At 41.5% G+C, this 13,045-nt stretch overlaps 1 protein-coding gene across 7 annotated transcripts; it reads left to right on the forward strand.

The window, feature by feature from the left end:
- The first annotated feature begins 396 nt into the window (after positions 1-396).
- On the forward strand, positions 397-12,324 carry LOC105031050 (histone-lysine N-methyltransferase PRDM9-like). 7 transcript variants are annotated; one of them, XM_020056732.2, is made up of 10 exons: positions 397-798; positions 901-983; positions 1,115-1,529; positions 2,004-2,185; positions 3,387-3,516; positions 3,648-3,794; positions 5,128-5,399; positions 7,345-7,412; positions 10,644-10,834; positions 11,152-12,324. In XM_020056732.2, exons 2-10 carry the CDS (start codon positions 969-971, stop codon positions 11,982-11,984), a joined length of 2,253 nt encoding a protein of 750 aa, XP_019912291.2. In that variant the 5' UTR covers positions 397-798; positions 901-968; the 3' UTR covers positions 11,985-12,324. The 7 variants fall into 7 exon arrangements, with proteins under 7 accessions (XP_019912291.2, XP_034144088.1, XP_010903548.2 ...); XM_034288197.1 differs by lacking the exon at positions 901-983 and having other exon boundaries at positions 2,004-2,098; positions 2,132-2,185; XM_010905246.3 differs by lacking the exon at positions 901-983.
- Positions 12,325-13,045: the final 721 nt, after the last annotated feature.

The following is a 13,045-nucleotide window of genomic DNA, read 5'->3' on the forward strand; positions in this document are numbered from 1 at the left end:
AGGCTGCGAACAATGGGTGACCGTGCCTTCTGCTCAGTTGCACCAGCTCTGTGGAATGCTCTCCCTGTTCATCTAAGGGCCCCACAGACTGTGGACTCTTTTAAAAAGGGCCTGAAAACCCATCTTTTTAGAAAAGCCTTTTTTGTTTAATTGTGTTATTTTAATGTCGCTGTTCTATGCTTTTAGGCTAATGCATTGTAGCACTTTGAGGTCATTTAATTGATATAAAGTGCATTATAAATAAAATTTATTATTATTATTATTATCTGGACGGAAAAGTAGCCCTACTGCAAATTCCAATTTGCTGACAGACGTTGCTGGTTTTAATTCATTATCTGGGGCTTTTATTTTGTTTTAGCATAAGGTGAAAACGTGGTCATTGATGCTGCTTGCAGTAGTGCTAACAAGAATACCATGCTAAGCACAACGTTGGGAATTATGCAATACTGAGAATAATACATTAGCTCGGTAATGTTACAGATGGCAAGTTAGACAGTTTACAAAAGTAGGTAGTTAGCTACCTAAATCTTTTTTAGGTACTGTACCTCGCAAGTTACCTAACGTTAAATGCATCTACTGTGGTCTAGGTAACCTGCTAGCTAAGCTACCAGTAGAGTACTCCACTGAGTGGCGTGCGGCATAGGTATCTAGAAATGGTGCAAGGTGCCAAGGAATTCGATGACAGTTGATATTTTCAAGTTTATTGAATCTGACCAGCATTAATTGTAGCTAACGTACATTCTTAATTCGATGTAAGAACATTTAGGGGCGAGAGCAGTGATGAGTTCCTTCGAAGAGGTGAGTTGAACAATTCCTGGAGAAGCTGACGTTTGGTAAATAAGCGTCGCATTTTAGAGTGGACAGTGGTTTGTCTCCCACAATGTACCAATGTGTTTCTAGGTTTGTGATTTCAGAGTCTTACTGTAATAACATAATTAGCAGTGAACGAGGTTGATGGACCCCATGGTATGGAGACAAGAGAGGTAAACCGTATTGATGTAACCTGAACCATTTATATCTGCGAGATGCATATTTAGGGTGAGTTACCTGTGACAGCTCTACCTGTGAGGCGTGACAATTGTACATTTTGAAGTCTCTCATCTTCTCTTCCCAGGAGGTTCATGGTGTTTTTGGAATGAATGGGGAGATTATTGTACCAGTGAAAGATGAGGAAAAAGAAGCGTTTGTAATGGAGGAGAAAGAGGGTATTGCAAGATTGAAAGAAAAATATGTTACAGTGAAAGAAGAAGAAGCGTTGTCCTTTATGGGGGAGGATGATACTACAGCGAAACAGGAGGAAGAAAAAGAAGATGCAGTTTTTAGAGTGAAGGAGGAATTGGAGGAGCCTGCTGTCACAGAGAAAGATGAGAAAATTGTTTTTGGAGTGAAAGACAAGGAAGATGTTTCAGTGAAAGAAGTTTTTGTTTTGGGATTAAAAGTGGAGACTGAGGAAGAAAAGGCGATGGTTGTCAAGGTGAAAGAGGAAAAGAAGGACGAAGACCAGACTGGAGATCTGATTACCCCCAGTAGTGAGTACTGTCTCTTGTTGGAAAGTTGATTTCACTCGAGTCACGTCATGTTTTAGGCAATTACACAGCTCTAGGCAAATGAACTCAAGAGGGTCATATGAACATTTGAAAGTTAGAAGGCCAATTTACATTGCATTTTTATTCATTTAAACAATTACCGTCCTCTGGGGGATAGATGCCCACCAGGTGAGTTGACCCTCCTCTGGGAGATGGATGACCACCAGGTGAGTTGACCCTCCTCTGGGAGATGGATGACCACCAGGTGAGTTGACCCTCCTCTGGGAGATGGATGACCACCAGGTGAGTTGACCCTCCTCTGGGAGATGGATGACCACCAGGTAGAGCAGCAGTACCAAACCAGCTCATTGTAATGAGTAGACAGGTTTTCCAACCAACTGAAGTATGTGAAATTGCTGATGTTAACATGTCCTTGTTTAAGGCTTTATATTACGTCTCTGTGGTCTTTCCCCAAAGCTTCATGGAGCTTCTGGACTTCAACCAGGAAAACAGAAGCATCTCAAAGGACTGCAACCAGGAGACCAGCGGCATCTCAAAGAGCCTCAACCAGGAGACCAGCAGTGTGCCAGAGAACTCCAACCAGAAGACCAGCAGTGTATCAGAGAGCCCCTCTGGCTGACAGACCTGCTACAATACAAGTAAGAATTATAAACTGCTGTTAGTCAGTGTTAGACTGATGCTTTGTTCATAAAGATTGAATAATAATTGTAAATTAATTTTATTTACCTGCATTAAGGGGCCTTATGTTAGATTTTTCCTGTATTCATTGCATAAATACAAGCATAAATCACCAGAAAATGCCTGTACGTAATGTATTAAATTAATGTTGCAATATTTATTCCTCTACAAAATTCTTACGAATGCCTGAGATATTTCCCGGTCCGTCTATCAGTTTTCATTGACGTGTAACCAAACGCGTTACTTTTTTACACTTTTTGTAAACAAAAAGAATAAACCAATCAGGTGTGATATTCAGATATCAGGAATGCAGTGGAATGACTGGGTGAAGGTATGTAATATGTGAAGAGCAAAAACAACAAACAAAGGAGAATCAAAAGTCAAGGGTGCTAAACAGGGGGAGGAGTCTACAGGAGGCTCAATCAAAAGCCCTCCCACTGATTTCAACAGCTGCCACAGGTGCTCCCAATCAACACAGACGACCCATTCAACTCCCCCCACCAACCTGCAAGGACTAGACTGGGCGCAGTTAGGCAGACAGAGACCCAACACCACCCCGAATGCAAACCAGAACAAATATCAAATTTACCCATCATAACCCCCCACCCTCCCCAAAAAACCTTGAACAGTGGTTGCTTGCTCAGAGGACCTTGGTTATCATCTTTATCAGGTTCCTCCTGGCTCAAGCTCTGAATAAAGGCTCTTTTCTATCCTGTGATTTTCATGACCATTTATTTTGAAAACTCGTGCACAGATGGGACAATACCGTTTTGTGATTAATTCTACGCTGTTGAGGGGTTTCTGAGAGGTTTATTTAAGTCCTTCATGGGAGTTTAGATTGACGGAGAGATGACAGTGACTCTCGTGGTGGGAGGGGTGGTGTCAGGAGGTGAGGTGTGTATTAATATAATGCTGCGCAACATCTTTTTCTTATTTTTAAACCTAACATATACAGTACCATTCAAAGGTTTGGACACCTACTGCTTCATGGGTTTTTCTTCAGTTTTATTATTTTCCACATTGTAGAATAATTGTGCAGACATGAAAACTATGAAATAACACACAATGGAATCATGCAGTTACCAAAATAGTTTTTAACAAATCCAAATACTTTTCAGATAGTAGATTATTCAATGTAGCCACCCATTGCCTTGATTTCAGGAGGGTCAGAGTGAAGTGACCCCCAGCACCAGTGGAGGGGAGGCAGGGAGTTCCACACAGGGAGGGGGGACAGACACCCCCGCAGTCACACAGGGAGGGGCTCCCTTGTTGCACCCCAAGTTAACCTCAGGTAACAGAGACTGACATTAGTTTACAGTCTAAAATCAGACTGATTTTATTTCTTCAGAGAGGCACTTTGAATATTTTCGTAACACCGTTAATTCTTAATTTATTGATGTTATTTTCTGTTGTCTGTGTCAGAAATGTCAAAGAAAATAGATTGGTTTGAAAGACGGACGGACAGGTACAGGTGCGGCAGAAACATGAGAGACAGACCTAGAGTCACTTACACGGAGGAGGAGGAGGATGAAGAACAGGGAGAGGTGTCCCAAGAGGACCACTACCTCTGTGAGTCAAACTGTCCCACTCTTTCTTTCTTCGTCCAGGTGGTACGGGTTCCTTGTTGTCCAAACATGACGTCATCAAGCGGCCACGACACATTCTTTATGCTGGAGCATCCTAATGCCAGTTTATAAGTGGTGTCTGGTTAATCGGACCATCCACCTTTATATTTAACTTTCTGAGCTTGATCCCAAAATAGTTTTCAGATATTTTGTTTTTTAGTTCTAGAGTGAATTGGTTGTCTGATTTTACTGACTGTGAGAACGTGTCCATAGGTTATAAACCGGTTGTAACACTAGTGACCAACTCTTATTGCCGGATTTAATTCTGGGAAATGTTCAGTATCTCATGAAATCCATATTTGTTGTAGTGGAGAGAACATTCTGTTATGTGTGATGGTAATTCCATCAATCGACACTCTTAAATAAGGAAGTACAGAGACGAAATTCTCTAAGCACAAGTTAACCATTTTAATATTATTTGCAAATAAGAGAGACGCGTCAAACACTTACCAACATTATCGTCCGAGGAGTCTCTGACTACATACATGCACAATCCGTATTTATTACAGTGAAAAGGGGTGTGGTAAGTTGTTGCACATCTGTCTTGTGTCACAAAGGCTTTACCCAAAGGGCGGGCTGTCCCCCCACCTTATCCTTTCTGCCATAATGTTTACTGTTGTGTTTACCTAAAGGGGCCAACTGATCTTACTTCCCCCCAAGGACCAGATTCCTAAGGAACAGAAAGGACTGACACCCTTCTTTGTCTAGGCAGGAGAACATGGTCAAAGTACCTAATAATCCTCTGATATTATACAGACGTGTGTCACAATCAAAGTAAAGATCTACATGCCAGCCAATGGAAAGACGGACATCTCTCAAATGCACCTTAGTTCAAAATTTCCATAACATATGATGACCTGTTTTGGAGTTTAAAATGAATTACAAATGTTATTACAATATAGGTTTCAATTCTCTAATTTCATTTTTGCTAATATTTATACCAAAGGTACCAAGACAGAAAGGGCTCTTTAAATTAGATAATAATAATACAATATATTTATATAGCGCTTTTCAGGGACCCAAAGACGCTGATAATGTGGAGTTTTTCATTTGACATTTTGTTTACTAATTTACAGTAAACTAGCATAGCCTAACTATTAATCAATATGCACAACAAAGTTCAACACAATTTGGCCTGACTGAATAATGACAAGTGAGAGGTTCTCTGATGGGTGGAACCTGTACACAGAACATCCAGTGATGGGTGGAACCTGTACACAGAACATCCAGTGATGGGTGGAACCTGACGGGTAATATGTTCTGTTTATTTCCCTCAGACTGTGAGGACTGCGGGTCTTTCTTCATGGAGGAGTGTGAGCTCCATGGTCCTCCCATCTTCATCCCTGACACCCCTGCCCCTCCAGGAGTCCCTGACAGGGCCAGACTCACCCTGCCGCCCGGCATGGAGATCATGACATCAGGCATCCCTGGAGCAGGACTGGGGGTGTTCAACCAAGGGGTCACTGTGGCTCTAGGAACCCACTATGGACCTTATGAAGGAGAGAATATAGACAAGGACCAGGCCATGGAGAGTGGATACTCCTGGGTGGTGAGAGGAGTGTCGATCTACAACAGCAGACACGAATGTAGATGTTGTCTTCTTCAGCTTCACAACAGCAGACACTAATGTACACTGAACAAAATTATAAACGCAACACTTTTGTTTTTGCCCCCATTTATCATGAGCTGAACTCAAAGATCTAAGACTTTCTCTATGTACACAAAAGGCTTATTTCTCAAATATTGTACTCAAATCTGTCTAAATCTGTGTTAGTGAGCACTTCTCCTTTGCCGAGATAATCCATCCACCTCACAGGTGTGGCATATCAAGATGCTGATTAGACAGCATGATTATTGCACAGGGTGTGCCTTAGGCTGGCCACAATAAAAGGCCACTCTAAAATGTTCAGTTTCACCGGGGGCGTCCAAAAACCAGTCAGTATCTGGTGTGACCACCATTTGCCTCACACAGTGCAACACATCTCCTTCGCATAGAGTTGATCAGGTTGTTGATTGTGGCCTGTGGAAAGTTGGTCCACTCCTCTTCAATGGCTGTGTGAAGTTGCTGGATATTTGCAGGACCTGGAACACGCTGTCATATACACCGATCCAGAGCATCCCAAACATGCTTAATGGGTGACCTGTCCGGTGAGTATGCTGGCCATGCAAGACCTGGGATGTTTTCAGCTTCCTGGAATTGTGTACAGATCCTTGCAACATGGGGCCGTGCATTATCATGCTGCAACATGAGGTGATGGTTGTGGATGAATGGCACAACGATGGGCCTCAGGATCTCGTCACGATATCTCTGTGCATTCAAAATGCCATCAATAAAATGCACCTGTGATTTTGTCCATAACGTGCGCCTGCCCATACCATAACCCCACCGCCACCATGGGCCACTCAATCCACAATGTTGACATCAGCAAACCGCTCACCCACACGACGCCATACACGCTGTCTGCCATCTGCCCTGTACAGTGAAAACCGTGATTCATCCGTGAAGAGAACACCTCCCCAAAGTGCCAAACGCCATCGAATGTGAGCATTTGCCCACTTAAGTCGGTTACGACGACGAACTGCAGTCAGGTCGAGACCCCGATGAGGATGACGAGCATGCAGATGAGCTTCCCTGAGACGGTTTCTGACAGTTTGTGCAGAAATTCTTTGGTTATGCAAACCGATTGTTGCCGCAGCTGTTCGAATGGCTGGTCTCAGACGATCTTGGAGGTGAAGACGCTGGATGTGGAGGTCCTGGGCTGGTGTGGTTACACGTGGTCTGTGGTTGTGAGGCCGGTTGGATGTACTGCCAAATTCTCTGAAACGCCTTTAGAGACTGCTTATGGTAGAGAAATGAACATTCAATTCATGGGCAACAGCTCTGGTGGACATTCCTGCAGTCAGCATGCCAATTGCAAGCTCCCTCAAAACTTGCAACATCTGTGGGATTATGCTGTATGATGGAACTGCACATTTTAGAGTGGCCTTTTATTGTGGCCAGCCTAAGGCACACCTGTGCAATAATCATGCAGTCTAATCAGCATCTTGATATGCCACACCTGTGAGGTGGATGGATTATCTTGGCAAAGGAGAAGGGCTCACTAACACAGATTTAGACAGATTTGTGAACATATTTGAGAGAAATAGGCCTTTTGTGTACATGGAGAAAGTCTTAGATCTTTGAGTTCAGCTCATGATAAATGGGGGCAAAAACAAAAGTGTTGCGTTTATAATTTTGTTCAGTGTAGATGTTTTATTCTTCAGCTTCACAACAGCAGACACTAATGTATATGTTTTCTTCAGCTTCACAACAGTTAACACTAGCAGGACTGGGGGTGTTCAACCAAGGGGTCACTGTGGCTCTAGGAACCCATTATGGACCTTAAGGAGAGAATATAGACAAGGACCAGGCCATGGAGAGTGGATACTCCTGGGTGTTGAGAGTAGTGTCGATCTACAACAGCAGACACTAAAGTAGATGTTGTCTTCTTCAGATCTACAACAGCAGGCAGTGTGATGACTACATCGATGCTCAGAGAGAAACTCACTCCAACTGGATGAGGTGGGCAACGATATGAAGAATAAAGACACTGTCTTCTGTGTCTCGTACTCAATGCTAACTCATCTTTATTATATCCTCGTGATATGGTCGGGTGTTGCAAATATATCCCTTGGAAAACTTTTCCATATGCTTTCCGACAGTGTCTTGTTCTACAAATACCGATTATAGAGAAAGATAATCTTCAACTTTTCCATACACTCTCCGGCAGTTGGAATGTATTAAAAGAAAATGATACGCAGTACAAATACCATCACAGTATATGACATCACCGTTGGAACACTTTGAACTAGGCTTCATTGGAGCTCAAACCCTCCCCAGGAGAAACCCAATGTTTTCCAGCAGACAGAGAAATGTCCCGCGCACCAGGTCTTCCTGCGTACTCACAGCTAACCATGCTGTGATTCACACGGGGTCTGTTGCTAGCTCCTTAGATCAATTACTCCAGAACCTCAATACTAACAGCACAGAGTGAAGGAATCACTGCTACTTCTTAAACATTATCGGTAGCCATATCCTTGACAGAAGAAAATGAATAGCTGATGTTCTTTTTCTTTGTTTTAAACCTATACTTTTCAGAAATATGCGTATATTTGTAATGAGTTGTTCACATTTTAATACTGATTATTCAGAAAGATTATCTTCAACTTTTCCATACACTCTCCGCCAATTTCTTGTTCTACAAATACTGATTATTAATGAGGATAATCTTCAACTTTGTGTTAGTCACTTGGGTGACATTACAGTACAGTCAGAAGCTGTCATTCCCCATGACACAGCATTCTGCCTTCTTCCATTACTTTCCATCTCTGCCACTGAACTAACAAACTACACCTGAGCAGCAGCTTAATCATTGTACTGAGAGCAGATTTGGAGTAGCTACATTACTACCTAGTAATGACCTAATGGTATGTTACATCAATACAGCTACATGGAAGTTACAACAGGCATTCATAAACCATATACCAATATGTAATTGCAATGAATTCGTCTCTTACAAACATCAAGATGTTAAAAATTCCAAATTGTCTTCAAATTAATCTCTGTCATACACACACATAACCCAAAGGTCTTTTTACAGCCTCCTAATCTAAAAGCTAAGAAAGGTCAAGTTTAGGGAATGAGATGTTTTGAATGTCTCATTGTATTTATGGGGTAATTGTACCATCTTTTAGTGTTTTGTAATAGGGTATATTTTGTTATTTTCATGGACACCGGGAAGAGTAGCTGGTGCCTTTCCAAGAAGCTAATGGGGATGCTGATAAATCTTAAATAGTCAAAATCTATAATGAATATATTTTAGGTCTATATGGTACCCATCATTCTCATCTATACACATGGTTAAACCGCTTATTTTCACACATCTATTTACTTTTGAAAGGCTTTATTGGCATGGAAAACATTTGTTTACAGTAACGTCTGAAAATATTGGACACTGACACAATTTTCATAATTTTGGCTCTGTACTCCGCCACAATGGATTTGAAATGAAACCACCAAGATGCAATTGAAGTGCAGACTTTGAGCTTTAATTCAAGGGGTTGAACAAAAATATCATATGAAATGTTTAGGAATTTCAACCGTTACGCAGTCCCCTTATTTCAGGGGTTCAAATGGTAATTGGACAAATTAACACAATGATAAATAAAATGTTCATTTTTAATACTTTGTTGAGAACTCTTTGCAGGCAATGACTGGTTGAAGTCTGGAACACCTGGACATCACCAAACGCTTGGTTTCCTCTGTGATGCTTTGCCAGGCCTTTACTGCAGCTGGCTTCAGGTGTTTGTTTGTGGGTCTTACTGCATTAAAGTCACTTCAGATTTCATCTGGCTGCTTCTTCTTTCCAAATTTCGTCCTTCTTAGGGAGTTTTTCTTAACCACTGAAATTCTACACTACTGTTGTTTGCTCTTTGGAGTTTAAGGCAGTGTTTTGTAAAAGCACTTTGTGACAACTGCTGATGTAAAAAGAGCTTTATAAATACATTTGATTGATTCTGTCTTCAGTCACATCAACACTAGTGACCCAGTGCCAATGAAAGCCATGCATGCCCATGCCATCACACTGCCTCCACTGCGTTTCACAGATGATGTGGTGTGCTTTGGATCATGAGCCATTACTTTTTTCTTCCCATCATTCTGGTACAGGTTTCATCTCTCCAAATAATGCTGTTCCAGAACTGGGCTGGCTTTTTTAGATATTTTTTGGCAAAGTCTAATCTGGCCTTTTTATTCTTGAGGCTTATGAATGGTTTGCACCTTGTGGTGAATTTGCTGTCATGAAGTGTTCTCTTTATGTTAGACTTTGATAATGATATGCCTACCTCCTGGAGAGTGTTCTTCACTTGGCTGGATGTTGTGAAGGTTGTTTTTTTTTACCATGGAAAGAATCCTATGATCATCCACCACTGTTGTCTTCTGTGGATGTCCAGGTCTTTTTGTGTTACAGAACTCAGCAGTGAGTTATTTTTTCCGCAGAATGTACCAACCTGTTGATTTGGCCACTACAAATGTTCCTGCTATATCTCAGATTTTTTTTTGCAGCCTAAGGATGGCCTGTTTCACTTGCATTGAGAGCTCCTTTGGCCGCATGTTATGTGTTCACAGCAATAGCTTCCATATGTGAATACCACACCTGGAATCATCTCCAGACCTTTAACTGCTTAATTGATGAATAAATAACCCACACCTGTCCATGAAACCGCTTTTAAGTCAATTGTCCAATTACCTTTGGTCCTGTATTTCCTATTTGTGATTCCTAAACCCTTCCTCCAATTTGGATGTGAATGCCCTTAAATTAAAGCTGAGAGACTGCACTTTAAGCCCATGTTCATTATTTAACTGTAACTTGAATATATTTTGGTGAACAGTCAAAATAACAAAACTAGTGTCCAATTATTCCCGGACCTAATTGTATGTTACCAAATCAAGTGGATAAATAAATCTTCCCACTTTAAAGTTAAACAAATAAAAAAATATATAACTAACAAGTGGAAGAAAGAGTAATAATTACTCCTGTCAGTGTTTCAAAAGAAAGAAGGCATTTCAGATGTTACTAGCTATGTACAGTGTTTTAACCATGCAAATAGTTTACTTTCTCCATTTCTCCCTGTGTCTGTGGCTCCATTTCTCCCTGTCTGTGGCTCCATTTGTGTCTGTGGCTCCATTTCTCCATGTGTCTGTGGCTCCATTTGTGTCTGTGGCTCCATGTCTGTCCGTCTGTCTGTCTGTCAGGTATGTCAACTGTGCCCGTAATGAAGAAGAACAGAATCTGGTGGCCTTCCAGTACAGAGGAGGGATTCTGTACCGCTGCTGTAAGCCCATAGCTGTTGGAGACGAGCTGCTGGTTTGGTACGGAGAGGAGTACGCCAGAGACCTGGACTTTGTCTTTGACCACCTCTGGGATAAAAAGAGCTCTGCTAAAGGTACAGTTCTCACTCAGCGTCCTTTACCTCTTTATTTTTCTTTCTCTACATTTGGACGTTGGAACAACTAGATAACTAAAACATCTCTTACTCCCTCCTTTTTCCTACCACCATGATAACGTTTCCCCCGCCACCATTTTTTGGCTACTCTAAGATTATTTTAATTTGTCTGCAACCACACATTGAACGAATAAATTATACAATTTTACACAGTTTTCTCTCTGTCAGTCTGTAAGAAAATAATTTCACTGTTGGTCTACCCTTAACAAATTATGTGGCAAATAACATTTGATTTGATTTCCTTATCACTCTCTTAGATGTGAACTCTAAATCTTCCCAGTCCCGGATCTACTACTGTTCCTGCTGCCCATTCTCTTTCACCTCTCAGGTCTATTTCCACAACCACATAAAGAGATGTCACCATGAACAGTACATCAGACTACTGAGGAGTGGAGAGATCAAAGCAGAAGGTGTTATGTCTTTCAGTAGTTCACAACAACATCAAACCACCTCCCGTTCCTCCAAACCACCTCCCACTCGGAAGCCAAGAGGGACATCCAAGCCACAACCTTACCATTGCTCCCAGTGTGGGAAGAATTTTACTAGAGACAACAGTCTTAGAACACACCAGCGCATTCATACAGGATATAAGCCTTTTCACTGTTCCCAGTGTGAGAAGACATTCAGTAGAGAGGATGTTCTTAGAACACACCAACGCACTCACACTGGTGAGAAACCATACCACTGCACTCAATGTGGGAAGACTTTCAGTCAGCTACAGCATTTAACAGGTCACCAGCGCATTCACACTGGAGAGAGGCCATACCACTGTTCCTACTGTGAGAAAAGTTTTTGTCAGTCAGGAGACCTAAAGAAACATAAACGCATTCATACAGGAGAGAAGCCATTTCACTGTTCCCAATGTGAGAAGACTTTCAGTCAGGAGGGTAATCTTAGAACACACCAACGCACTCATACAGGGGAGAAGCCATACCACTGCTCCCAGTGTGGTAAAACTTTTAGTTGGTCAGGAGACTTCAAGATACATCAACGTATTCACACAGGAGAGAAGCCATACCATTGTTCCCGGTGTGGAAAGACTTTTATTCGGTCAGACAGGCTAAAAACACATCATTGTTCTAAAGAGTAGTAGTAAAGTGGATCTTGATGTTTAATTTAAGAATGGGATGTTGGTGAGAAGGCTATATTAATATGACAGTGATAGTAAATGTTAAGTATGTGTATATAAAATGTTTCTAATATAACTTTAAATATAAGACATCTCAGTCTTGATTTGTATCATGGTCGCATCATATTACAGTTTTTTACAGTCGCTAGGACACATTTCCCAATACTTCGGTCACTTTTTCAAAACTCTTCACACAGTTCTCCAAACAAACTTTCAGCTCGGCACAGCAGTTCATTTCACTTTCAAAATGCACTAAAACTACCAAATCACTTCATACATGTCTCAAATCAACTCATTCTTCCAGAACACTAGCAAAGGTTGACAGACAACAAACACACTTTGTCACCCACAAAACAATGACCTAAAAAACGCTAACAACAGGTAGCATTTTACAATTTTTTCTTGTGTAAAACAAGGACACATCTCTGTTTATAATTCACTGCAATGTATTTTACTGGAATGAATCAGACATGATTCAGAAAGCCACAATATGTTTTATGTCTTTTATTAATTATTATTTTTGTGCAGTAAGTCCAAAATACAAGAATTTGTGTACACACCATCCACTGATACAATAGTAATGCTAATCTACTCGGTCTTCTCCATTTGGCCACAGATTCTCATCCACATCACATCTTATGTCATCTAGGGCAATACACCTAGGAAAGAATCTTCTGGCATGCCTGATCCATCCCTGACAATCTCCTGCTGATATGTTCAGGCATCCAGCATTCATTGTGTCCAGGAGGGATATTTGATCATGTGGATGGTGGTCATAAACCTTCCACCTCCATGAGGAAAATAATTCCTCTATGGGGTTGAGGAATGGAGAATAAGGTGGGAGGAAAAGTTACACCATTCTGGGATGGGCTGCAAACCACTCGGTGACTGCACGGGAGTGGTGAAATGCCACATTGTCCCATACAATTATAAATGTTGGCTGATTTCTTCTCTCCATCCCTTTCCTTACCTAGCACAACCCTTCCATAGAGGTCATGCAGGAACGCAAGGAGACGTTCAGT

The sequence above is a fragment of the Esox lucius genome, chromosome 19 (assembly GCF_011004845.1).
Source record: "Esox lucius isolate fEsoLuc1 chromosome 19, fEsoLuc1.pri, whole genome shotgun sequence".
NCBI classification, from domain to species: domain Eukaryota; kingdom Metazoa; phylum Chordata; class Actinopteri; order Esociformes; family Esocidae; genus Esox; species Esox lucius.

Bases quoted from the DNA above. Each gene is read 5' to 3' on its own strand.
- LOC105031050 (XM_010905246.3), top strand. The intron at 1,530-2,003 runs GTGAGTACTGTC...CTTTCCCCAAAG, and splicing joins AGATCTGATTACCCCCAGTA to CTTCATGGAGCTTCTGGACT. The intron at 10,835-11,151 runs GTACAGTTCTCA...TCACTCTCTTAG, and splicing joins TAAAAAGAGCTCTGCTAAAG to ATGTGAACTCTAAATCTTCC.